Source organism: Sciurus vulgaris, assembly GCF_902686455.1.
Source record: "Sciurus vulgaris genome assembly, chromosome: 6".
Lineage (NCBI taxonomy): Eukaryota > Metazoa > Chordata > Mammalia > Rodentia > Sciuridae > Sciurus > Sciurus vulgaris.
This window is the reverse complement of record NC_136466.1, coordinates 170,991,976-171,017,973: the sequence shown is the minus strand read 5'-3', so window position 1 is coordinate 171,017,973 and position 25,998 is coordinate 170,991,976. Positions and strand designations below refer to the sequence as shown.

Genomic DNA, 25,998 nt, shown 5'->3' with positions numbered 1-25,998 from the left:
TGTTGTATGGGTCACCAGCCTGGGTCTCCTTGCCTGCCGATGGGAGTGTGCCATGCTGCGGCTTTGAGCAGACTGAAAGAGAGGAACGGAGTGGCACCACGAAACCCCAGCAGCAGGTGTCCTCACAGGAATATAGCGCCCCCCTGCCTAACATGCGAGGAAAGAGACTCCACCCGAGCCACCTGCAGGATTCATGCAGCATTTAAATGAGATAGTGTAAGAAAGGTGCCATGTCCAACACCTGCTGCTAAATCTGAGCTAATCCCACAACTGTGGCACAAAGCCCCTGTACCCAAGCCCAGATCCCCAGGGCCCAGGGCACAACATACACTCTTTCCCTTCTGAATGCTGAGCTCCTCCTGGGCTTCTCTAGCTTCACCCAGATTACGGAATCCATGGGCATTAGCCAATAGCCATAAAATCCATGTGGTTTTTAATGAGTGGCGCTATTTGGGGTCCTAGACATTGTGGCATAAGGATGGGCCACCTGCACCCACCCCTTATGACCTTGTGACTCACGAGATCTTCATACTCTCCTTGGCAGCTGCCAATCAATTCAGGCGGGGTCCTGGGAGACTAAGTCCCCAATCCCTAAGTCAAAGGCACTAGTGGTCACAGCTAGGCAGCAGCACCAACCAGCTCCATGATAATTATGCCAGCTCATCTCCACCTTTCTCCCCAACCCCTAGCAAAACCAGGCGACTGCCCCCATCCCAAGAGCAAAGTCCTCCCCAGAGGACAAAGAGGGAATCCCACGTGAGCTATTCTTTCTCCTGGCCCCAGAACATTAGCTGTGTCTCGATGCAAAGAATGTCAGTAGCCACTCATTAAAGAAATAAAATATTAGGAGGAGAGAGAAATTTCCCGTGCGTTTGACTATTTAACTTTTTGTCAAGGCACTCATTAAAATTAATAGCAGTTGGTGTTAATAAAAGTGGCTTTAAATTTCATCTTTGAGCCTTCTGCTTTATCAAAATGTCCGTGTGCTCAGTCTCCAGAGCTGGGAGGAGCGGGAGAAGAAGGCGCCCTGCCAGGTCTGCGCGGCCCCAGACGGACCCAGGACGCCCGCGCACACGCCCCTCCCGCTCTCTGCGGTTTACATCTCTGACTACAATAAATATGGGGCGTATTTGTAAGCAGACTCGTGAACATAATTGATGTTGTTGCTAAAAACCTTCACTTAGTCGGTGGCCGTGAAAGCCTACGTTGGGTGAAGTCGTAATTAAACCTGTTCCAGCAGCCGAAGTTCCTCTGTCTGTGCTACCAGGGACTCGGTCCTTCACACAGAGACTCTTCCTGGAAGATGCTTTGGTGAGGAAAACAAGCCCCTGCGCACTTCCTCTGCGTGATGGAGAGAGGGGGCACGCTAATTAAAGCTAATTAGCTGTGAGGAGCTGTCAACAGGGACTGCTGGACGGCCGCTGCTCTTCCTCCTCTCTCCTCTGATTCTCCCTCTCCTGCCCCTCACCTTACAAGTACTTCAACCAGCCGTGGTGCTCGGCACCTCCTGATCATCCTACAGGTATTTAATTAGGACACATTTAAAATAAATTCTCGCTATCTGTATCTAACACAGTGTGCTAAAGCATGCAAGGCTTTTCATGGGAAGAGTGTCCAAACAATATTAAGAAGTTACACAGTGTTCTTGTGGAGGAGGGAGGCCCAGGCTGCCCGCTGGGGAGGACGGTGGGGCCTGGCTGGGAATACAAGGCGATGAGCCCCGCTGCACACATGCTGCTTCTCCAGCCCCAACATGAGTGCTGGCCTCCAGGCAAGAGGACAAGTGACCCTGAGCTAGGTGGTTGCCCAGGTATGAGGGCCAGCAGTCAGCAACGATCTCCTGCCCCCAGCATCCACACGGCCTCCTGCCCCTGTGTCCACAGGCTTGCTGTTGACCATCTGCATGAGGCCCCGGCCCCTGGCAGGGCACAATCTCAAGCCAAGGATGAATTTTAAAGAACAGACAATGGTCCACTGGACACAAGCGGAGAGATGAGGGCAGTGGTCTGAGGGAAGCTGGCAGGGAGACTGGGACCTGTGGAAGGCGAGGGTCTCAGGTGGGGCAGGCGCAGGCTGTAAGCCACTTTGGAAAGTTGTTTTGGGCTGGGCGAGGCAGGAGGACCCCGGAGGGCAGAGGCAGAGAGGAGGGAGGACACACAGGGCAGCCAGGCTTCTGTGATCGCAGCTTTCCATCAGAACCGTTGGATGAACATGCTGCGTCCCGCGTGAGGCTGTGGTGTGCGGCTGCTGTCTGCACTTCTCCTTCCAGGGCTCTCCACTCAGAGCACGAATCACACACTTTCTCAGCAAATCTGGCGTCTTTCCACGGATGTACTGTGGAGTAAGAGCGAGTGGAATGGGTGCTGGGTGTAGGAATGTCTGCACTTACTGCCCACGTTCAGATGTTTCTCGACAGTGTTGAGCATCCTGTGCTTGTGACCCTCTGAAGCCAACAGGGACTTTTATGACATGCCTGTCCCCTCAGGTCTACAGGTATTTAGTGGTTCATTGGCAATTCATCCAATTTCTTGGTTGGATTGTGTAGTAACACAATGAAATCCAGCAAGGAATTATCAAAAACTCAAGTTCCCACCTCCAGTTGTCAATTACAGGTGAACTCAAAGCAGGTTCTTTACAGGAAACGTCACCTAGCAGCAGAACCCTCGTGAGGCCATGGACCCATTTGAATTTTGCAAGTGGCTCAAGTTTCCAAATCTTTTGTTTTGTTTTATTTTGTTTTTGAGAAAAAGTAAAAAGAAGGTTTATTGCTTTGCCTGCCAAGGAGAAGCACAGGGGACCCCTGTCCCAGAGGCTGCGAGGCTGTGTTCCCCCAGCAGGAACGGGGGCTGTTGAAGAGGAGGCTCCAAGGCTGCACTCCACGTGTTCTCTTTGGAGCCGTGATTCACGTGTTGATCAGGGAGATGTCATTGCTGAGATCTGGTGTCATCTCCAAGTCTGGATGGCTTGGCTCCTGTGGTGGGTGTGTGCTCAGGGACAGATAACTGCCTAGGATGGGGAAGAAAGGACTCCTGCTTCCCCTGAGATTAGGGAGGAGCAGGGAGAGGTTAGGAGGAGCAGGGAGAGGTTAGGAGGAGCAGGGAGAGGTTAGGAGGAGCAGGGAGAGGTTAGGAGGAGCTGGGAGAGGTTAGGAGGAGCAGGGAGAGGTTAGGAGGAGCAGGGAGAGGTTAGGAGGAGCAGGGAGAGGTTAGGAGGAGCAGGGAGAGGTTAGGAGGAGCAGGGAGAGAGGCAGAGAAGGCAACGCGAACATTTTACGAATCAGTTGCAGGGGCAGAGCAGCCAGGGCTGCATCCAAAGCATCAGGTGGACCCGGTTACTTTTCCCCACTGCCGACTTCTGCATTCCCTTTCTATGGAAAAACGGGGGACAACATCTCCAAGCTGCTTCCTACTGAAAGAACACTGGCGGAAGTGACCCAAGTCCTTGCTCTCTATCAGGGGGGACGTGGGCAGTTAAGGACGTTCAGCCTCAGAGCAGTCCAGAGGTCCACAGTGGCAGATGGCAGGTGACTGGACAGGCACTCGTGGGGCAGGGCTCATGCTGAGCCCACACCAAACAAGACAACGAGGCATCACTTATTGTAAACAATTAACACAAAAGCACTTAGTATTTCAGCCAGTCTCTGAAAACCATGAGGACAATAACTCTTAATCGTCTCAGTGGAAAATGATCAAGTTTATCATGCAGGAGGTTAGGAAGATTTGTGGTCAATGAGATCAGACTCAGATTAACTCAGGATGAACTTGGGACTCTTGAGCCCTTTATGATCATTATTATTAGGCGCTCCCACACAAGAACCCTTCTTTCATAGCCTTCAGATTTGCTGACTTATGGTAGGGCTGACACAAGTGTACCATCTTGTTACATTAAAAAAAAATACATTGTTTTTCCTTTTAAATATCCATGTAGGACTTGAACTCAGGCTATACTCTCCTGCCAAGTGTTTAAGATCAAGTTAGTCAAAACCAACCTTGTTCCTAACTACTCTTAAGAGTCAGCTGAGTTTACTCAGAGGTCACTTTTGGGACATAAGTGAAGCCTCTTGGCTCCTTTAGCTTTCCTCTACCAGTGCTGCCAGGATGAGTCAGGGTCTGGTTGACCATAGGTGGCTTCTCTTAGAAGAATCAGGGACATTTCCCTCTCCGGTGACCCTCCTCTTTGCAGAATGTGCACTGGTTGGCTCCGTGTTGTCTAGGGTCCTCCAGATCTGCTGATCAGGTGACTCACCAGAGTTGCAGGCCCAGAGTGGGGTCCTGGCTGCCAAGGTTCCAAATCTCAGTGAAAACGCTCAGGACCGAACTGTGGCTTCCCAGATGCCACCGGTTTTTGCCTCTCCTGGGAACCCTTGAGCGCATCATCCGGCTGGGGGTTGGCTGGGTGAGTCCATGCCTGCCTATTGCTGGGTTGCTGGTCAGTGTAAAGGAGTTCATCCTGCCTGACCATGGTGGGCCATTAGTCACAGCCTGGTCAAACGAGGGACTCCAGTGGTCTGTCCATTCAGGAACAAGTGGATCACAGACTCCAGATCCACCTCTGGCCACACTGGAGAAAGTTCCACAGATGCTCCGAAGGACCTGGCTTTAATTTATCTCACTTCACCACCTAATGCCACCTGGCTTTCCATGTGGACTTTTTATTTCCTAATTTCTCAGCCTTGGTCCATCATCTTTTTAAAAAGTTTTCCCTGCCAGGCTCAACTCCATCCAGCTGAGCTCAAACTTCCCTCCAGCTGACTCCATCATCCAACTGGCTATAGAACCCTTGCACAAAGACACAAAGGCATTTGCTGTGGATTGTACACCTCAGCAAAATGAGTCAGTAACTCCATCTTAATCAAGGTGGCCATTTTTAAATGGCAGCAGTTATTTATTAGGGGAATCTGTGATTTCAAAACAGGGTTTTGTAGCGAGAAAGGAGAAAACTAGAAAGTTTGGGGAGCTTGCCAAGGATAAGAGAGAAGCATTAAAAGAGTCTTGGTTTCCTGTGCTGAAAGGTAAGGTGTGCTGACTTCCCACCTGCCACAGGGCAGGGGGCTGCACCTCCGTCTTCATGTTGGAACAGCCTGTCCCTGTCCCTTGTGTATATCCATTGTGTCAGCTCTGCCCCAGCTTCTTCATCTGCTCTCATGAGCACCAAGCTGTCCAGGAGGAAAAGTCTTACCTGACTCCTTAGTGCTAGGCTTGCCAGATTTTGCCAATAAAAATAAAGAATGTATAGCCAAATTTGAATTTCAGATGACCAATGAAGTTGTTCAGAACAAGTCTGTTAAACTTATGCTTCAAAAGTATCCACTGTTTATCTAAGATCTAAATGTAACTGGATACCTGGTATTATATTTAGCAACTCTGTTATTTATGGGTATTTACATATCTCTGTTTGAATATTTATCAATTATTCATATTGTTATTGTAGTATATTTATTGTAGGCACATCTTGTATCTCTCAGATACCTAAGATGTAACTGTGAGCTTGGGAAGCAGTCTACTTTGTGTTACATAAAATCAAAACCCAATAGAAGGTGCCACATAGGGTGAGCTCTGATATAAGCCGTGACTTCAGTTAACAAGAAGCTGCAATGTTGTAGCATGCACGCCACAGCAAAGTAAGATGCTAACAACATGGACCGCTCCAGGCAGGGGAAAGAATCTACTTGGTGTCCTTCCCTGTAAACCTGAAACTTCTCTGAAAATGGCCTCCTTAAAAATCAAACACATGGCAATACCTGTGCTAATATATGCAATTGTGTGTATGACGCCAGCAGGACCCAGTTTCCTGGGTATAAAGGTAGAAGGAATCGCAATTGAGCTGACGGCCAGGCAGCCTTTCGCATTGCCCCATCCGGGAGAACTGGTGCTCAGCGGCTCGGGAGCAGACTGTGGCACTCGGCAACCGTCTGAGGTTTGGACTCAGAATCCAGAGGTCTTGAGTGCAGCAGGAGTTGTAGTGAGCTGGGCTACACACAGGCCAGGAGCAGGGGGTTGGCACTGTTGGCCTGCGGGAGGAGGAGTCACTGCACACCTTCGCCACTCTGCTTTTCTCCTTTCAGGGCATCATCAGTTCAGTCTTCCTGCTCTGCGTCCTCTGTGTTGGTCAGCTTTCTGTTACTGCAACAAAATACCTGAGATAGCTTATAAAAAATAAAAGTTCACTTGGGCTCATACCTTTGGAGGTTTCAGTCCATGATGGATTGGCCCCATTGCCTTGGGCCAGTGGAGGCAGTGCATCACGATTGGGAGCTCCTGGAGGAGCAAACTCTGCACCTCATTGCTGAGATGTAAAAAAAAGGAAGGTCCTGGAGTCCTAGAAGCCCCTCCACAGGCACCCCCAATGACCCACAGACCTCCCCTAGGTCCCACCGCCTCCTAACAGCATCATGGAGAGATCAAGCCTCTAACTCATGGGCCTCCAGCAACACGCTAGATGCAAGCCTAACAGCTCCTCTGTGCTGACTGCTGGGACCCCTTCCAGGCTTCTCCAGCCCTCTGCACCACACTTTGGCTCTGCAGCTTCCCAAGAGCCCTCTGGAGGATGGCTGTCCTCACCACATGCAGCTGCGGAGGAGGCTCAGTGAGGACCCTTCCAACCGAACTGGCTCTCCCGACGAACCCAGCCTGAGTGTCCAACCCAAGCTGCTTCCTCTGCCATGCCCCCTCTTCTGAGATTCCTTAAGAATCCCTTCTTTCTCCAGAACCACATTTTCAACATCAAAACAATTCAAGTTTATTTTTAAATTTTTATGTTAAATTTTGATATTCATAAATTATCATGTGCATTTTACCTTTAAATTTGAATAACTTCAAATATCTGAGAAAAATTTTCTTTGAAAACCGAAATTTAGTTGTTTCCACGTTACATTTGGTTTACTCTGCAGGTTTTAGTAAAACATATTTAAATGTACACTTCGAATAAAATCACTTTCTAATGTTTTGAATCACTCTTGCCAGTGAAACAGAAATGATGTGAAAAATCTTGGTTACTCAAGGACTGATTGCATTGGAAAGAAAGCAAAAAAAAAAAAAAAAAAAAAACAGAGAGAATAAATATACAATTTATGATGTGTACTGTCTTTATTCCATTACAAATCCGAAGTTTGCTGCCCCACAGAAGAGAGCAGCGGGCATGCACAACACGACGCCCATTGCTCAGACACATCACATTCACACCAGCCTCGCCAGCCCCGCTTCCCACACATCTGTGGCCGCCCCATCTGAAGGCACGTTTCCCCAGCAAGGGGGGTTACGCCCACTGTGTGGGCAGTTTATAAACGGTTTTTACAAAGGGGCCATCTTCAGCTCACAGTGTCTGTGCCTTGTTTGTCCTCCTGCCCTGGTCCCCCATGGACATCACTGGCCAATGGGTGCCCCTTGGAGGTGATCTGTGGACAGGACCAGGGCAGGCAGAAGGGTAGTGGGGAGTTGAGAGCCAACTCAGTGGTAAACCTGACTCACAGGTTCCGCCCACTCACATGAGGCTCAAGGTGTGGCTTCTTGTCATTGTAATGTCCATATGGGGGACGCTGTCATGTGAGCACAGGACAGGCTTGTGCTATTCACCTACATGTCCCCAGCAGAGGAAGCAAAGAGCCCTGCGTGTGGAGGTGTGTCTGCATGCTCACCCTGACTCAGGAGGGAGGACCCTCCTGGGGGGCCCTCTCCAGGAGCTGGACCCAGGACCAGTAAAGGTACTTTTCTGGGCCTGGCAACACTGCGGTTTCAGGATCACCATTGGCCCTTACCTGCTTGAGAAGTTCTCTACCTTGGCTTCCCAACTTAGAGTAACAGCCAAACACGCACCTGACCGGAGCGTCCCACGTGAGGCCCCCTGCAGCCCACAGCCCACCTGCAGTTGGGCCTTCTTCCTGCTGGGTGCTGGGCTTGCTCAGGTGCTGAAGGGAAGGCAGGAGCCAAGGCTGGGCACCTGAATGCATTGGTATTTGCTGCTGGGTAAAGAGGGGGAAGTCATGAGAAGGTGGTTTAAAATGTAACTCATTCGAGGGGCTCTCTCCTGGTAGGGTCTGTTTATCTCCTCACAACCTCAGCTTAATTAACCCCTTCCTTTGTACACAGACACTGAGTAGCAAAGAAATGTCAAACAAACCTCTCCCCAGGACTTGGCCCCTCCCCTCCCTCCCGGCCCCAGGCCTCCTGCAGCCAGCAGGTTGGGCTTCTCCTCCTTCTGTTTATGTCTGGGCCCATTACACCAAGAGCACTTCATTTGTGGGACTGGGAATCACATAATGACCACAAAAGAAACTGTTTTCCCAGTGCTGAGAGCCAGGAAAAAGTCACCTGGAGGCCACCAGGTCCTCATATTCAAGTGAAATACCATTCTGCTGAGTCCAGGGAGACTGTTCTTCACAGCCCCATCCCCAGGCAGGGATGTCCAGAGGCCTGGTCTCTGTGTTATCAGTGCACCTCCAGTCCTCCATCTGGACCTAAAGGGCAGTGTAGATCTTCAGGGCACAGTGCAGAGTGGCACTGTCACTATGTCCCTCCCCACTTGCTGCTAGTCCCACAGTGAGGAGGATGCTTATGGCGGCAAGGGCCACAATGTCCCCCAATCATCAACAGGGCAGGTCTTTCTGGATTTGACCCCCACCTGTCCCTCCCATTTACCCTAGGAACTCCAGTGGTCTTGGGCCTCCTTAAGTCCAGTGTCTCTGGGCACCCTCTCTCCACCTGCAGGAGACTGGTGTGTGGCTCCTTGGTTCCCAGTGCCTGAGCTAACTCTGGAGAGCCGCAGAGTCAGGGCCTCTTGTAACCATGGGAGGTCCAGGGTCACCAGCTCCCACTGAAAGACTGCAAGGAATGATGGGTAAAGGCAGGCGGTGAGATCCCTTTGGAACTTTGCGTCCTGCCAAGTAGATCTCAGGTGGGATTTGGGCCACCTGGCCTGCTTGCTGGTGCCCCGATCCTGGCCCCTATAGGGCAGACCCTCTGGGCGCATTACCACCTCCAGGCAGCCCCCAGCTGCGTTCTTAGGAACTGAGGAGGGTGGTTGAGGGCTTCCTCTTGCAGCTCCGTTGGGCCTGTGAAGCCCGACTTCCCGGTGCAAACTCCAAGGCAAGAAACTTCTCAGGCCGGTCGCCTGCTGGGAGCGGGCACGCTCGCCCTGAGCCCACTCGAGCGCCCCCTCTGCCCGCCCTCCGTGGGTCCACAGGAAGTCCGGGGCAGGACCGGCGCGACGCTCGGCGGGCTGCTTGCGGGTATGGGAGCGACGGGGCTCGGCCCGGGTCCCCGGCCTTGGTCACCGCCCGCCCCGCCGCTCGGTCCCGGTCCCCGAAGCCCCGCGAGCGCGGCGGGCCGAGGGGCTTGTGAGGTTCTCCGTAGCGCCCGGGGGAGCGTCGGGCTCTGGGACCAGCACGACAGGACGCGTGCAAGGAAGGAACCGGGAAGAAGGGAAATAAAGCCGAGGAGGGGGAGAGAGGAGGCTGGAGGGGCTCCGGCTCCGGGCGTCCGGAGGGCGGGGACTGCCACCTCCGACCCAGGGCCCAGCCGCAGCTCTGCGCCGCCCGAACTTGAGGAAGCGCTTTCGCTTTTCCTCCTGCGCCGCGCCGCCGCTTGGGCGAGCCCGGGACGCGGGCGTTGGGCTCACCGCGCACCCGCGCCGCGCTGGGGTCGGCCGCCTGCTCGCGAGTGCCGGTGCGGCCGGTGCCTCTGCGGGCGACGGAGGGAGATGGCCGCCGCAGCGAGCCCTGGAGCGGGGACCCGGATCAGGCCCGGGGAGGAGAGCGGGGAGGGTGAGGGCAGGACCCCGGCCTCGCGGTGGGGCCCGAGGCGGGAGTGGGGGAGTCAGGAGCCGGACCTCGCGGAGCGCAGGCGTGTCCTCGAGGCTCCCCGCGGACCTGGCCACGGCCTCTTCGGAGGCGTCTTCCAAGGGTCTCAGCCCCTCTCCCCTGAAGGAATGGGGGCCCGAAAGTCGGGGACGGTGGGTGTGGGACGCGGGGCAGCCTGCTCCCGACCGGCCGGCTCCAGGCGCCCTGCCCTGCCCTCTCCTCCGCGCCCTCGCCGCTCCGGGAGCGCTCGGTCCTGGGCTCCTACCACCACCTTGCGCTGTGGGGCCGGCGGCCGAGAGGCGGCTTGCTCAGGCTGCAGAGTCCCTGGGTCTGCACCGCTCCGCGCGCCCGCCTGGTCCTGCTCTCGGCCTTTTAGGGCCTCGATGTGACCACCGAAGTGCACACGTGGCGAAGGCGCTGCTCTGCTGGACCGCGGGACGGAAGTGCGTCCCCCAGCGGGGACGGTCTGGGTCTCTGGAGGGCCTAGAACTACTCGGATCCCTGAAGATGACTGCAGTTGCAGGGCAAAACGTGTGCTGGGATGACCCTGGGCGGGACCGTAAGGACCCCGACGCTTCAGGACCCCACCCCGGCCCACCGGCAAGGCGCCTGCGCAGAAGCGAGAGCGCGGGTGGGAAGCGGACCCCACCTCAGGCAGAACGCCCGCGGCGCTCCAGGCCCTCCGTCGGCGCAGCGCCTTCAGGTCCACGCGGTCCGCCCAGGGCTGCTGGAGCTCAAAGGTGGACTGCGACCGCGGGGGCGGCTTACGGTCCTTCTCCGTGCGAGGCCCAGGGGGACCCCGGAGCAAGACAGCCTGTGCCTCCGAGCTCCTCGCGCGCTGGAAAGCCCCCCGCTCCGGGCCGCGGCTCCTCCCCTCCTCGCCTCAGACTCAACTCGTCACCTCTCAGGGTCAAGGAGTGGGGCTCGGGGTGCGGGAGCCGGGCGCCAGCGGGACCCGCACCCGCGCTGGGCGAATGTCTAGCACCCATCCTTCCCGCGGCCCAGGCCGGCCCCGCAGGGCTGGAAATGCAAAGCCCCAAAACAAGCGTCTTCCCGCCGCCCCTGCCCCGTAGGGCATCAGGGGTTACAGGGATGCCTTAGGGCAGAGGCCAGGGCTGCTGGCACCTTCGCGGGCCTCAGACCTGCGCCGGCGAGCAGCTCCGGCCCCGCTAACTCTGACCAGCCTTATTAATCCCAGCTGAGCGCTATGTGTTTGTCATTTTCCTCTTTTCCTGTGGAATCATCATTTATAGTCCAAAATAAATAAATGAAATAAATAAAATGAAAGGTGCCCGCTGGTAGGATGGAGACAAGGAGCGAATTTCTGAGAACCCGAGGTCGAGTGTGAGTGTTTCCCCTTAAAGGTCATCTAAGGAGGGGAGGGGAAAGGGTCGGGTCTGCTCAGCTCTTCTTGGAATTCATTACTCAAGAGCTTTAACTAATTACCAGATCAGAGAAATGTAAAAGCAAATATTTCTTAAAATAACCGAAGGTAATTATAACCCTGTTGTTGACACTAACGATTAATAATTGATCAGGAGTTACACACAATAAATTGTCAATTTATCTCCCCACAAAAATGCAGACGCTTGTGTAGCATTGTTTGCTTCTCCCCTCTGGGCATTTCCTATGAAGATGGACTGGATTTAGAGGCAGCCCCAAACCTCGCAGTTGATTCTTTAAGAATATTAGATTTAACTTGTTTTCAGCTCCATATAGAATAACATAACACTGAGACACCCTTTTAAAGGAGCTTGCCTTATGATCTTGGGCCAGATTTAAACAAGCAAACAAACAAAAATTCTTCCTTTTTCCTTTTACCTGGGACTGCAAAAGAACAGAGGGCACATTTCATAACTCACTTTTAAATTGTATTACAGTGTAGTCCTCCTAAATAATGCCTTCACTTTTTATCTTTCTTAGAAAGAAGGAGAACACTTTGCCCTCATTGTAGGACACAGCCTGGTTTTCTGCTGGGAGGTGGTAGAGACAGGCTATGCCCCTGTTTGCAGGGAGAGCTGGTGAAGAGACTGAAGGATGTGAATGGGGGTGTTAAACCCTAAAACTGGGGATAGAAGTGGTTTCTCTTTCATCCACCAGTGGCTGACATCCAATCGCCTATTATTGAATGCCAAGGGTTCCTGAGCATTTTCATTATGACCAATAGAAAGTAATTTTCAGCAACTGGAAAATTATATTGTCATAGATTACTTCTCCTTAAAATAAGCCTTTAAAATATCTGTAGGGATTTGTCACTTGCATAAAGGTTTGAAAATACATCAAAGGGACATGTCCCCCTTGTGATTTGTAGAAATTCAAATGATGTTAATCATAATATCCACATATCAGACAGTTGTGTATTGTTCCCAAGATCACCTCTTAGGTTAAAAATTTTTTTAAATATTTGAAACGTTACTTTTGTGATTTTAAAACACATATCTAATATGTGTATTTATTCCTTCAATTTGGGATTTAACTACATGTTTTCTTTGGGAATTGCAACGTACTACATAACTGAACAAAATTATATGGTGAAAATTATTGTATATTGTTACTTGGAGGAAAGTTTCTAGTAATTCAGAGAGTTATTTAAATTCGAAAAGGCTTCTGCTTGGGTCATAAATGAAATGATTGTTCTCAAATTCATGTCTGCTTTTACAGTGATAGTTCAGCGTGAACTTATTCTGGAACATTAAGGAGAAAGGATAAGCTTCACTTTCAGCCTCTTCAATAAATATTTAAATGCAACTGTACTTGACCTTAAAAGGCGCAGGACTTGGAGGGCAGCTTCTCCATCTGTGTTTCCCCCGCAGTTGTAACATCCCAGGCTCTGCAGATATCTGATAAACACAAACATTGAAGAACGTCTCACGCAGACTACCGTGCCGCTCTCCAACCTCCAGAATGAACTCAGGCGGTGGTCCGGCTACGGGCGGAGAGGAGGCGCGCCCCAAGCCCCAAGGCTCCGGGCTGCGCTGAGCCAAGCCTGGGCTGCCCCCTCCCCCTCCCCTTCCTCTCCCTCCGCCCTGCACCCCTCCCGCCTCGCATCAGACAAAGGTAGATGAAGTTCTTTTCAAGTTTCAAAGGCAGTTGCTGGGCAGCTTTGCAGAAACAATAACTCTTTTATTGGGAACAAATGTTGACATTTGACGGGCGCGGGAGGCAGCGCCCGCGCCGGCCGCCGGGCAAGCGCCCCTAGTTCTCTCGGCAGAGCCGGGCCCCGGGGCCCACCTGAGATTAAGGCGTGAATTCCGATAAATCGGCTTTAATGAAACACTGGGCCGAGAAGGGCAGAGAGACTGTGGCGTCCTGACCTCGCGGGCGCCGGCCCAGAGCCCGGAGCGCGCGCCCAGGCCGGCGCCCCCAAAGCCCTCCTCACTCTACCCGATTGCTACCCCCAATCTTAGGCGGTAACTGCAAAGTCGTTTTCTGATTAACAAGTTTTTACAGCAAATAAAACTCGGACCCTATCCGCTTCCTTCCCTAATGAAAGGTCTCTCGCGTCTTTTCCAATGACCTGCATGGAGAAGAGCTCTTAAGATACTGTGTTACTTTTAAAAGATTCCTCTGAACACCTGCGGGTTTCATGTTCTTAGTGTATATTTAAAAATCAAATTCTGCAGAAAGAAATTCAGGTCAGGAGGCAGGGTGCGTAAGTTATGGAAATCTTGGATAATTTGTTGGGCATATAAACATCAAAGAAGCTTCATTAGCCTTGGCTAATCTCCTGAGCCGCTTTGAGTTTTCAGCAGTCGGAATGTGCATGTTTTCTCCCAGAGTGGGGGTCTGACACCAGTGTGGAGGAAAAGGAACTAGGGATTCAATATCCAGGTAAAACACCTTCCCCTTCCACAGGAGGCAGCTCTTACCCAGACCTCAGTTTCTGAACACGTGCAGGAAGATCAGCTCTGGCTTGAGTTTCCTTCTGGTCCTCCAGTCCTCCACACTTCTTCAAGAGATGCATTCATGGCCTTAAATATTGCATCTTCACTAGGGTTGATCTTCATGTGTTTAGATTGTAAATATTGCTAACTCATATATTTCACTAAAGCCCTCCAAACACATTATAATGTTACATATAACAGAAATATGGCTGCCAAGTCTATTTTATTCCCTGCTGATTTCAGAAATGTGACTAACATTAATAAACTACTTAATACCTTCCTGGAGGGGAACATCATTATCTTCATGGAAATTCTATGAAGGTTTTATATCTGAGACCAAAACCAGAAAATGCACTCAAAGCTCACTCTTGCTTTCCCAGACTTCTCATTTATTTGCTTCCCATCACAAAACAGGTGACAAGGGTCCAATCTTTCCTCTTGCCAATAGGTAGCTCAATTCCAAACATTTCCATTTCTACTACTGGGGAGGCAGGGAAGAGAAAAAAAAAGCGCCCCACCCCAGAGAGTCACACTAGGCCTGACCTCGGAATGCCTGTGTATTTGAAATCCACAAAACCAGAGGCAGTTCTGGAAAACGGGGAAGCCTTCATCTGCCTCTCTTGTTCACAGTCAACCCCCACATCCCCACGGTTGTGTCAGGCTAACAGTCCCCTGGCTTTGCTCAAGTACCTAAGATTACTTTCAAATACCCTTTCTAACGAGACCCCAGCAAGAGGCCACTAATTTCTATGGCACAAAAAGCCACTGGAGAGAGATCCGTTTGTCAATATCAACTGGTCCAGCAATTTCCCATCCTCAGACACATCGCCTATCGGAGCTGGCAGATGTTTAGACAAGATTTTATAAATCGTTCAATCTCAGCCCATAATGAACCCCAACTGACCATTCCAAAGCAGCTAAATGCACCCGAGACCTCCCCCGCTGGGATCCAATAACACTCTGGAGCCGCACCATTATTAATCACGGAATAGAATAGGTGAACCGCTTGAAAAATAAGTGTATGATTGATTAAAGGGCAATCTAAGAAGCCATTATTCTTGTTTTATAACCGTAAGTTATATTCACTCGATTTATCTTTGGAGAGGAAATAAATGATTGTTCATTTCTTTTCTGAAATTATATTATATGGATATCCACATAATTTTGCTGAAAATTAAAGTGACAGGGTTGCTGTTTTTTTGATACTAATCAAAGGGGATGCGTTACTTGACTGCAAATGTTAGGCTTGTCCTATAATTAGGGGGCGAGTAAGGCAATAAGGACACAATAGTCTAAAGCTGTAAACTTTCCTTTTCCCTCAGGGTATGAGTAACTGCCATGAAAGAGAACTAGATCCCTCCCCCAGACCTTCCCCTGGTGTTGATGGAAATGATATGAAAAGCAGAGGTAAGAGTCATTCAGTAAATCTGAAGGATCTGTGCCAATTTAGATAAACCAGGTTTAAAAAAAATAGTATTTTCCATCCAGTAATTTCTTGTGGGAAGTGTAATTCTCCATTATCAATATTATAACTCTCTTCTGGTTTAGTACGTTGGGGAGATTCAATAACCCAGCATCTCAAATAAATATAAAATGCATAGCGATGTCAGATCATTTTATTTTTCCAAGTTTTAGAAATTTACACTAACAAGGAATTTGCATATTCAGAAAACAAAAATCGTAATTATGATCTTGCAATACATTTGTACATAAATAGTCTAGAAGCATATATATGTGTGTATATATATATATATATATATATATGTATCTCCCTGTTGTGTAGCCCTCTCCCATCTGCCTTTCTTTTTATTCTTTTAAATGCGCTTGAGAAAGGAGAGTTTATGACACACAGCTTTTCATTAAAAAGGTGAGCTCAGATCACCTGGGGGCTTCCATCCCTAGGGCTCCAACCCAAATCACTCTGCAGGAAAAATGAGCCCCAAACACCATATTATTGTAGACTAGTCTGTTTTATTTACAATTAAAGATATAAATTAGTAAAGAATTCGTGTTAAACAACCAACAAAGATTGTATAACCAGCAATGTTCAAATAAAAACCAGGCAGAATTTATTTACAAAAAGTTTAGATTCCATTGCAATACAACTTGCATAAATTACTAGAAGCTTTATATCATTATAAAAATAAATATCAAATTTGTTTCCACTTCTGAAGTACTCAAGTTCTTCAATCACATTTTATTTCTACTGTGTACATCTTTTACAAATAAATTTTACAGTAAATCCTATCACACCTATAGAATATATACCGTGGCAATGAAGTGATCAATTTGAGATATCCTGAGAAAAGAACAGATTGTTTTCAAAAGTCACACATACATCGGGGAAACTATACTATGCCAACAAATTCACATACATCCAACAGTGTGTTCCAATCATTAGAGTCTGGGTTGAAGTGCTGTGTGGATCCTTCTCTTTACAGTGGCACAAGATGTGGTCCAGATTTACAGATCTGTTTTTTTGTATCTGTATATTTATGAGCTTGGGAAGAGAGAATGGCCTGCTGACTTTTTTTTTTTTTTTTTTTTTTTTTTCCAAAGCAATTGTGACACCTACCTGTGGACCAAGGAAAAAACCAAATCATCCCAAATCCTTCAGTTCCACACCAACACCATCACACTGCAAAAACGAGTCTATCTGAAACAGATCCATCTCTTCCCAACTTCAGATCTGTGATTAGTCATTTTGCCTAGTTGCAAAATAACATGATTTCAAAGGTTCTGCAGGAGAACTGCAGTCTAGGCATTTGGACACAGGGTATGGTAGGTCTAGGAAAAGACTAGCAAGTCTCTACAACTAACATCTATAACAGGATTTTGATACCCGAGTCTAGTTTCAGTAGCACTCACTCATCAAAATAGATGTCTATTGTTTGTCTATCATAGTAAAAAAAGAAAAGAAACTGTTCCAAGCAGACATACTAATGCCCAAATTTAATCATCTATTTTTCAGGGAAAACAACAGCCATGGTGATACTTGGAATATAAATATTGATATTTGGAATATATATGCATATATATTCGTATTTCAAAGAATGGAATGATTCTTCAAAACAGAAATTGAGCAGAAAAGAAGAAATCCATGAAGCAGAACAATGCTTCCCTCTTAAAGGAAAAAGACCCAGAAGCCTGCAGGGCTCTGTCCTCTAAACCCCATGATAAGAAGCAAGAAAACTCATTAGGCAATCATACAACCAGTTGGGACTGGGAGGCTCCCCCATCAGAGAGGCACAGGGTGCCCACTTACTTACACTGCTGAGCTGGCCCTTCTATAGGTAGGGCTGGACGCCTGCGCCAACCACCGTGCAGCCCTCGCTGGCATCTGTTAGGGGAGGGGCAGTCAGTGAGAACCCAGCCCACCATCAGGCCCACCATCAGGCCCACCATGGCAGGTGCTGCCTACAGCCAGGCACCTTCCAGACCCTTCAACCGACCCCTGCACCCAGGCACAGGGAAGAGTCCCAGGAGACCTCAGCCCCCAAAGCCACTCTCTGAGACGAATGTTGGTTTCTTCACTAGGCTCTCCTTACTGTCTTTCCCTTGGACCTCCTTTCTCAGGTCGCCTGAATTATGAGCGACAGAGGCAATACAGAAATGGTAAGAGAAAGCGGGGAAGTTCTTATGTTCTATTCTGAAGAAATTAGGCCTCTGAGAGTGACTGAGAACTTTTCATTTCATGAAACTTTTCGTTTCCTTTTAGCCAAAGGCAGGAAAGGGAATTCAGTGGAGACCCTACTTAACCAGGAGCACTCACCAATACACCCCAAGCCTAAACTTAGTCAGCAGGGAGACAAGCTGTAATTTGTATTTCGTGGCAATCAGTGTTTGCCAAAACTAAAACAGTCATGATGATAATATTAATAATAAATTAAATAAAGAGTAAATAATCATAGGGTAGCTCTAAAGGAAGGCCCAGCCCTCTTCCTTTCACTCTCAACGCTCCTCCCCCCACTCTTTCCCTAATTCCAAGGAGTGGCTCACTCTTCTTTATTACTGTAAGTGGCACCCGCTTCCCGGAACTGTTACGTGGTGGGTCTGCCCGCTCTTTCCCCGGGATTCTGGGCAGTTCTAACTAACCAGGGTCCCTCCCCGCAGCACCCAGAGGGCATCGGGCAGCCTACCTTTCTTGGGCTCGTAGCCGCCGCCTGGGGGCCGGTAGTGGGGCTCCAGCGGGTGCGTGCCCGCCTTGCCCGCGTCGCTCGCCGCCTTGGGCGCTGCGTGCAGAGCCTCGCTGGGGGCCGCGGCCGCGGCGTTGTACCGCAGGAGCCCCTGGCCCTGCAGCGCGGCATTCAAGTTCCCGTAGTTTGTGTAGCTGCCATAGAAGGGCGTCGTGTAGTAGAGGTGGCGGCCGAGCAGCGGCGAAGCGGGGTAGGGCGAACCGCCCGGAGGTGCCCCGGAGGAGGCGGGTGCCGCTGCCGCTGGCAGCCCCGGTGGCCCGCAGCCCGGGCCCAGGCTCGGTTGCTTGAGGTCCGACGTGGCGATCTCGGCCAGCGACCACAGCTTGGGCTTGCTGGTGGGCGGCTGTGCGCCAGGTGACGTCCGGCTGCCCAGGGGCGTCTTGCCGCCGCCGCCACCGCGGGGCGCGGCCTCGGGCGGGGGGCTCAGCAGCGGCGCCTCCACGCCGGTAAGCGGGGACGAGGTCACAGGCTTGGGCGGCGCCAGGTCCCGCTCACACTCGTCTTCCTCGTCTTCGTCGTCCTCCAGATCGTCGTACTTGTCCTTGCACTCTGAGCCAGACTCGCACAGGGGGTCCCCAGCGCGGCAAGGCAGTTTCTCTCCGTCTGACTCGGCTGAGCACGAGTGATCCGTGAGCGAGTCGACGTGCAGACTGATCCCTGCCGGGCGCGGGCACAGGCGGTGGCTCGCAGGGACAGCGCGGGTACCCGGACCATCTCCCCACCCCTGGGATCCCTCACCTAGCCCCCACCGCAGCCACGTGTTAAAGGGAGGCAGACCTCCGCTAAGCGCCCAGAGGATCCCTTGGCTGAATTCCGCAGGCCACGCATGTCAGGCGGCCGCTTTTCCAGGCCAGGATCTGGGGTTTCACGAGGGAAGCGTCCTACCAGATCCCGGCACCGCGCCCCGCCTGGGACGAGCACTCCCCAAGACCTCGCGCCCGCCGAGACCCTGCTCACCTTCGTCCTCCGCCGAGGTCTCGGTGCCCTCCTGCACCTTCTCAGGACTCTCCTCCTTGTTCCTTGCAGCGTCGCCCTCATCCTCGTCCTCGTCCTCGCTTTTGTTCCGAGGGGCCCACGTCATCTTGTTCTCCTTCTTGAGGCGCCGGCGCGCATTGGCGAACCAGGTGGAGACCTGCGTGAGGGTCATCTTGGTGATGATGGCCAGCATGATCTTCTCGCCCTTGGTGGGGTAGGGATTCTTGCGGTGCTCGTTCAGCCAGGCCTTGAGTGTAGCCGTGGCATCCCGCGTGGCGTTCTTGCGGTACGCTGGGTCGTTCAGCTGGTACGGGTAGGCCGCGCTGCCATAGGGATGGTAGCTGATGGCGCCAGTCATCCCAGTCGTGTGCGCGTCGTAGGGTGCGCCCTGGAAGCGAGGAGAGACTGTGAGTGCGGCCCGCGGAGACAAGGCAGGATTCTTCATCCAGGCGAACCGCTGCCCCCCGCCCCACCCACCCAAGGCTGCCCTTCCTCCTCCGAGTGTCCCGGGCACGGGCCGCGCTTCCCCGCAGCAAAGGAGCAGGAACCACGCAATGGGTGATTTAGGGTCAGCTGTTGATCACAAAAAGTACTTCAGTTTTATTCTCGAATTTATTAACTCCTTCACTTTTCTAAAACGATATACCTTCCCCTAAGTGTTCCCAAGTCGCGAGTACAAAGTACACAAACAAGCGCGCCCAAGCGCTCAGGCCTCCAGGTAGTTTCTTGATAACTAAATTTCTCTGGATGCTTCCAGCGCTGCCCCCCACCCCGCACTCCCCCTTCCCACCCTTATATGGTCAAAAATAACACCCAGAGCCCCCACTCCACCATTCACCGCTCTAAAGCTCCGTAAATCCAATTTGCAACTCAGAAGCCAGTCACCGTTTCGAATTCTTCAAATAGGCGGTAATTAGCATTTTAATTCATCCTTTAACGTTTAAATTCAAGACCTTTGCAGCCTTCGCAAGGCCTCAGCTACTCAGTCGCTGCCCGGGAATTCCGCCGAGGGTGAGCAGTGGCTACAACCCCGGTTAGGGCCTCATTCGCCTGAAAAGTGCTTCGACCCCGCCCGGGCCCAGCCGCGATACCAAGAGGCGCGCGGGCCGACGCCGCGTCGCGGAAGCAGGAGCTCCTCTCGGTGCAGAGGACTCCCGCGGCACTTGGCTGGTCCCACGCCCGCCAAAACGTTTTTCGAAAGCACGGTCTGGGAGACAGATTAAGGCCGAAACTAAGGGCGCGTCGGGCCAGGCACTGGATCCGCAGCCAGATGCTCTGCTCTCCCTTCCAACTCCGTGACCCCGCTGCCCCAGGTCCGGCAATGCGAATCACCAGGCAGCAGCCGCGGAGGCCCCAACTACGCCGACCCTCGCTCCCCAAGCCACTGTGGGCGAGCCTCCCTCATGATCCGGATCCCTCCTCTGTAGGCTGCAGGCGTGAGCCAGGGATTACCCAAGGCAGACCTCGGCCCCTGTTTAGTCGCACTTTCCAGGCTCTTCGAGAAAATTATCCCGGGAGACGAGGGGACGCGCCACCGGCCTCCTATCCCGCTCTGGCGGCTCTGCCTATCACTCCCGTCCCTTGTTCCGCCGGCCGTGAGGTGGCCCGGGCGGCCGATTCCTGATCCGCCGCCCGCGCCACGTTCCTGGCGCCCTTGCTCGCCGATCCTTCGCCCCACTCAGCCCACGCCCGGGTCAGGGCCCCCAAACCCGGGTGTCCCGAGTCCCCACCCGCGCGCGGTTACCATGTAGGACGGGAAGCCGGCGGCGGCGGCGGCGGCAGCGTCGGCCGAGTACTGCAGCGGGTTGCCGAAGCCAGTGGCCGCCTGCGCCGTGAAGGCCGCCGAGCCCGGGTACGGGCTGAACGCAGAGCCGGACGCCGAGCGCGCCAGCTCCTCGCTGCGAGGCGCGGCCAGCGCGGACGCACCGTACGCCGGGCAAGAGTAGAGCGCCAGCGAGCCGGGCGCTTGATACAGGTAGCCCTGCGGGTAGGACATGGTGGGCGCGGGGCTCGCGGCCCGCGTCACGCCGAGCTGCGGGCAGGGCGCGCGGCGCCCTCCATCCACACCCGGCCCGGGCGCGGCGCGGCGGCGGACACCGGGGCCGCGGGCCGAGGCAGGCTGGCCCCGGCACTAGCCTAGCGGCCCGCGGGCCGAGGCAACGCGGCGCGGCAGCGGCGGCGGCGGCGGCAGCGCGAAACCGGTGGGCGCAGCCGCGCGCCGGGCCAGCGGTCGGGGTTTGGGGGAGTCTGGAGTCGGGAGTGAGGAGTTGAGGAAGGAGCGCTCGAGTTTCGGAGGGACATTGGAACGCGGAGCTGTCCGTCACGCGCTCATCTGCATATTCGGGTGCCCGCCCCTCCCCTGCTCCGCCCGCTCCAACCTCCAGGCCTCGGCCGGGGGAGGGGCAGCGAGCAGCGAGGAGGGGAGGGCCGAGTAGAGGAAGGCGGGCGGGAGGGAGGGACGCGCAGGCTTTTGTGGCGCAGCCGCCTCTCGCAGCTCCGGCCCCAGCCGGCGGCCCGCGGCCCTGCAGCTTCTCCAAGGCCGAGCTGCGCGCCTCGCTGCAGGCCCCCTCCCATTCGCAAGTATTTTCGGCCACCTCCCGGCACCCCGATCCAGCCGCCTCCCCTACCTCGGCCAAGATACCTCTTCACCCCACTGGGGCCCATCCAGCCGTTGCCCCGCCCGCCCCTGATCGGTCAGCGCCGGTTAGGCAAGAGACCGCCCGCAGTGGGGCCGGGCGATTCTACTTGGGGAACTCACCGTGCGTGCACCTCTGGCCACCTCTGAAGAGGCGGTCCCAGGCGACTGCACACCGGACTGCGGTGTCCAGTCCAGAGCCGCCGGGAGCTGGAGGGCAGGATGTGGGAACCTGCGGTCCCAGTCCTCCTTGGGGTGGCGTACGCGGCTCTCACTTCCACCTCCGCGGTCTGCGTTGTCTCAAGGCCGAGACACCCGTGTGACTTCGCGTCTGTTCGTCTGCCCCTCGCTCCCTGCGCCACCAGCACCGCCTAGGTTTGGAACTGCCTGGAGGGCCCAGAGGTGAGCCTTCTGTTCTAAGTCCGCAGAGACTCCAGGGCCCTGGGTGTTAGGACCTTCCACGCCTGGGAACTTAAGAACACAGGCCGCCAGTACTTCGCTCTGGAAAATGCCACCCCTCCAAAACGAGTTTTATTTTGTTTTGTTTCACAAAGTTGACGCCTTCTTTGGATTCGGGGTGGGGGGGAGACATTACCGGACCAACCACCGCTGGCATAAGCCGAGCCTCACGGCCATCTCAGGAAGGGACCAATGGGAGCCAGCTGGTGGCACCGCGCAGCTGGCAACAAGGGAACCCGGTGAGCTGCGGCTTTACTCGGGAGGTGCCTGGAGGGCCCAAAGGCAAGGCAGTCAGGATGGCCTTGGGGAATTCAACGCCCGAAATACCCCACCCCCATTACCCTGTCATGGTCCTTCTCCCCTCCCTCACCCGGACGGGCAGAAGAGGGCGTCTGCGACCAGGCCAGGGGGTTACGGGGTTACCAATGGGGGCACTAGGGAGTTCCAAGAGGGACCGATATGTGCCGGCCAGGGCCAGGGAGCCCACCAACAGGTGTCTCTTCCTTTGGAGCCACTTTGGAAGAGGGTAGCGGTGCAGCGGGCTGGATCCCAGACCTGACCGTAGACCTGGCTCAGCGAGAGCGAGCGCGCCTCGGCTGTCTCCGCCACTCTGCAGGTCCGAGGCTTCTATGTGCAGGGCGGCTGCGGCTCTGCAGCTTGGGTATCTGGCTGCCAACCTGGCCCGGGAAGCAGGAGGAACACTAAAGGCAGGCTTTGCAAACTGCAACATTGGGCTGGACAAGGACCAGCGGGCAGGTGCGTCTGTCTCGGTAGGTGCAGTCTGGGCTCCTCATCTCTCTCCTCAGTGGCCCCAGCAGCTCGCCCCTCACCAGTTTTGCCACCTACCCTCCCTCACTCTGCTCCTCCCCTACCACATGCCCCCCTCTCTCTAGTCGTCATCTCCTGTCTTCTCAGTGCCATGGCGCTAGGGCACACACTCCCCTTTCCACACACCCCAGGCTTGGCAAGGACTCAGCAGTCCACCTCAATACAGTGAGACCTCAAGTGGGCTTTTCTAATTCAGGTCAAGGAAGATACTTGAAATCAATTATTATAGGAGGGAGGGCAGCCAGGTGGAGCATGCTATCAAGGAATGAATGACATTTTTGGTCTTCTTGGGAGGAAATTACTCTGGAGAAGCCCTAAATGAGATGCCCACATGTTGGATAAAAGCAGCCACAGATCAGATTGCATGCATTTCGGTTGCCTTCCAATCAGATTAAGCTAAAATATTGACTCTAATTTTTATCACTGGGGATGACTGGCCCAGAGTACCTCGGTTTCTAAAGACTGGTTTCCTGCTGTGGCTTCATTAGCATTGGGGCTCATTCTCCTCCCCTTTCCTTGACCCCCACCCCCACCCCCAGTCCTGACCTCTGCCAGGGGCAGAAGAGAAAACAGCAAGTTACTGCAAAAAACATAGCCGGTTTGGAGCAGGAGTGTGTGTCTAGGAGCAGTCGATTTTGACATCAATTAAGTATATAACCAGACAAGTGCACGTGACTTTGGAGGGTCTCCTCCTGCCAGAGCACGACCGGAAGCCTGCCTGCCTTTCCCTCTGGCTCATTGCTGCTGATCTTGACAGGGCCACTTTCCTTCCTGTGTATTTTCTCTCAGCAATTATGCTCCTCCACTGAAATCTAAATTTTCCATACTGCTGCCTGTTACTAATAAAACCTGTCTACCTTGCACTATTAAACAGTCGAATCATACTACATGTCATTTTATTGGTGGTGACTGTAGCAAATTAAAATGCCTATGCAGGGACATTAACACTTACCTCCTCATTGTTATTAGATATATAAACTGTTTCGAATTAAAGCTCCCTGATTTTGAAAAATCACTTTCCCATTTCTAGGTGAAAGTTGACATAGTCTTCTTTAAAGCAAACAAAACACCAATGAGGAAAACCTGGCAAGTGTCTAGGCTGGGTGTCGTGTCATTTGCTATCTGACTGGGCTCCATGTCAGGACAGGTCCCTGGAGATCGGAGGCCAAGCAGGGAGCAGAGGGATGGTCCTGGGCCTCCTAGCCACCCCTCCACAAAGGCAGCCTGGACATTGCACTCCAGGGCTGGGAGACATGTTCAGACATGTGAGGTCGCCTGGACAGGAGCAGGCACATAGCTCAGGCCGCCTTTCTGGCCTTCTCAGCTGGAATGAAAGAAAATGGTCCCGCAGGGTAGGGAAACACAGCAACTCAGAACGCAGGACCACTGGTAGCAATCACCCAGGCAATGTGTAGTTTCAGGTTTGCTGTGCATCCTCCCTCTTTTCCCCAAGTGCACACTAAAATTAAAAAGAAAAAAAGTTAATTGGGTCACGCTTTTATTTCTTTTCCTACAGTGATCAAGGCATTTTGGACAGGTCTGTGTGGACATACACGTTTCAGCGAGCTAGCTTTTCATGAAAGGCCAAGCGCCAAGAAGGGCCGTACACGAAGGCTTGGTTCGAGGTTCTTCCGGGGAACGCAGCTGGCTTTCAAGGCCCAAGCCCTGGCCAGACCCTGTGGAATCCTGGGGCTCTGCGGGAGGCGGAGGAGGCAACAGGCCCCGGAGTCGCGCGGCAGGCGGCGAGGGGGCGCTGTGGCCCGCGCCTGCCCGCCTTGGCTCAGCAGCGGTGGCCACGGCGCTACCCCCGCGCCACCGATGAGCGGAAGACGCCCTTGGTCCTGTCGCGACCTGCCTCTTCAACACGGTTTTATTCGGGAATTAAGGAAAACGATACGGAGGCATTTAATAAAACAAACCGCTTGTGCCATTTCTCATTGTTTTATTACTTTGGTTTTCCGTGGAGTCTCCAAGAGTTTAGTGGAAAAATAGCTGCCATTTTGGGGTGTGTTATTTTGAGGTGCAATTTAAGATTAAAAATGCACATTTTACATGTGTTCTTTCAATGAAGGATCATTTAAAATGTAAGTGGCTTCGATGTGTCAACGTGCTATACTCGTAACCCATGATCCTCTGCTCCAGAATTTGCTGGCGTGCGCATGGAGGGAGACGGCACTAAAGGAAAAGGGAGAACTGTGGCTTTGCAATTTCCTCTCTCTCTGTCTTCTTTTCTCTTCTCTTTCTCCCCCTTCTACTCCTCTTTGGTCGACGTCTTCGTCTTCTCCTTTTTCTTCTTGCAGTCTGAAATATCATCGTTATAAAGCGTTCAAAATCTAAGTTCAGATGCAACGTGGTTTTGTCCCAAGCTTTAATCACAGCCCTTGGCCTCCCACGAGGATGTTCCCATTGAATTTCGGATGCATCGGTATTACTAGGTTTCCAAATGCGCGCCCATAGCTGAAGCGCTTCCCTGGAAAGCGAGCAATGAGCAGAATCTCTGGGAGGTGAGAGATCCCCAGCGCCCGTCCCGAAGGGCCAGCGGGGTCCCCGCCTGAAGATTTCTAAATGACCCGAGAGGCCTGCATGATCCCTGTGCAGCGCCACGAACCGCACTGGGAGGGACTCCAGGCGGGCCCCGGGGTGCTGGGATGCCTGAATTGCAGGGCAAAAGCAGGAGAAGTTCGTTTTGTTTCGTTCTAGTTTGTTCGACCTCCTAGGCGCCGCATATGCAGTTAAATTGCTTTTCTTCGTTGAGCCTTCTTTTCTCTCCGGAGTACTGCGAGGTTTCTTCCGTTGCTAACTTGTCCTCCCGGATTCCTCTAGTGGCAGCAGAAGTCCTGGTTCCCTGGCAGACGCCCCGCCTCCGACGTGCTTCCTGAAGTTTCTCTGCAGCGCGGGGTCTGGAATCCGTGATTGCCCCTTTCTTAGCACCTGGCCGACTTGTTCCCACCGGTCTCCCCGCCGATCGCGGCGTCCTCGCGTCCTCTGCTCTTCTGCAGTCCCCCCGCCCTTAACTCCGCAGCTGCCTCTCGGTTCCTTCCGGCTCATCTGCCTGCGGACCGGGGGCCGCAGCCCCTGGTGGCAAGGCGTCGGCGAGGCTCGAACTGAAGTCCCGCCGCCTCGCTGGCCGCTGGCCGCTGGCAGCTGCGACGCGGGGTCTTCGGCTGCGCTCTCGCCGCGCGCCCCGGAAGCGACTCCCGCCGGGTGGGATCACAGCGCCCGCAGCCT

At 53.2% G+C, this 25,998-nt stretch overlaps 1 protein-coding gene and 1 long non-coding RNA gene across 3 annotated transcripts; one reads left to right on the top strand and one right to left on the bottom strand.

Annotated features, from left to right (window-relative positions):
* Window positions 1-15,723: 15,723 nt before the first annotated feature.
* IRX2 (iroquois homeobox 2) lies at window positions 15,724-21,115 on the bottom strand. Of its 2 annotated transcripts, XM_079144516.1 has the most exons (5): window positions 20,593-21,115; window positions 18,831-19,236; window positions 17,817-18,530; window positions 16,947-17,017; window positions 15,724-16,252 (listed from the first exon to the last, which is right to left on the bottom strand). In XM_079144516.1, exons 1-4 carry the CDS (start codon window positions 20,842-20,844, stop codon window positions 16,965-16,967), a joined length of 1,425 nt encoding a protein of 474 aa, XP_079000642.1. In that variant the 5' UTR covers window positions 20,845-21,115; the 3' UTR covers window positions 15,724-16,252; window positions 16,947-16,964. The 2 variants fall into 2 exon arrangements, with proteins under 2 accessions (XP_079000642.1, XP_079000641.1); XM_079144515.1 differs by having other exon boundaries at window positions 15,724-17,017.
* Window positions 21,116-21,310: 195 nt separating this feature from the next.
* LOC306664827 lies at window positions 21,311-24,736 on the top strand. The gene is made up of 4 exons (XR_013764807.1): window positions 21,311-21,885; window positions 22,038-22,181; window positions 22,559-22,712; window positions 24,287-24,736. It is a non-coding gene; the product is annotated as an uncharacterized lncRNA (long non-coding RNA).
* The last annotated feature ends 1,262 nt before the right edge of the window (window positions 24,737-25,998 follow it).

Excerpts from the sequence above, each read along its gene's own strand:
- IRX2 (XM_079144515.1), bottom strand. The coding sequence starts at position 20,844 with ATGTCCTACCCGCAGGGCTACCTGTATCAAGCGCCCGGCTCGCTGGCG. Across the intron at positions 19,237-20,592 it reads CCGGCTTCCCGTCCTACATG|GGCGCACCCTACGACGCGCA; the intron begins GTAACCGCGCGC and ends CCTCGCTTCCAG. Across the intron at positions 18,531-18,830 it reads GACCTCGGCGGAGGACGAAG|GGATCAGTCTGCACGTCGAC; the intron begins GTGAGCAGGGTC and ends CGCGCCCGGCAG.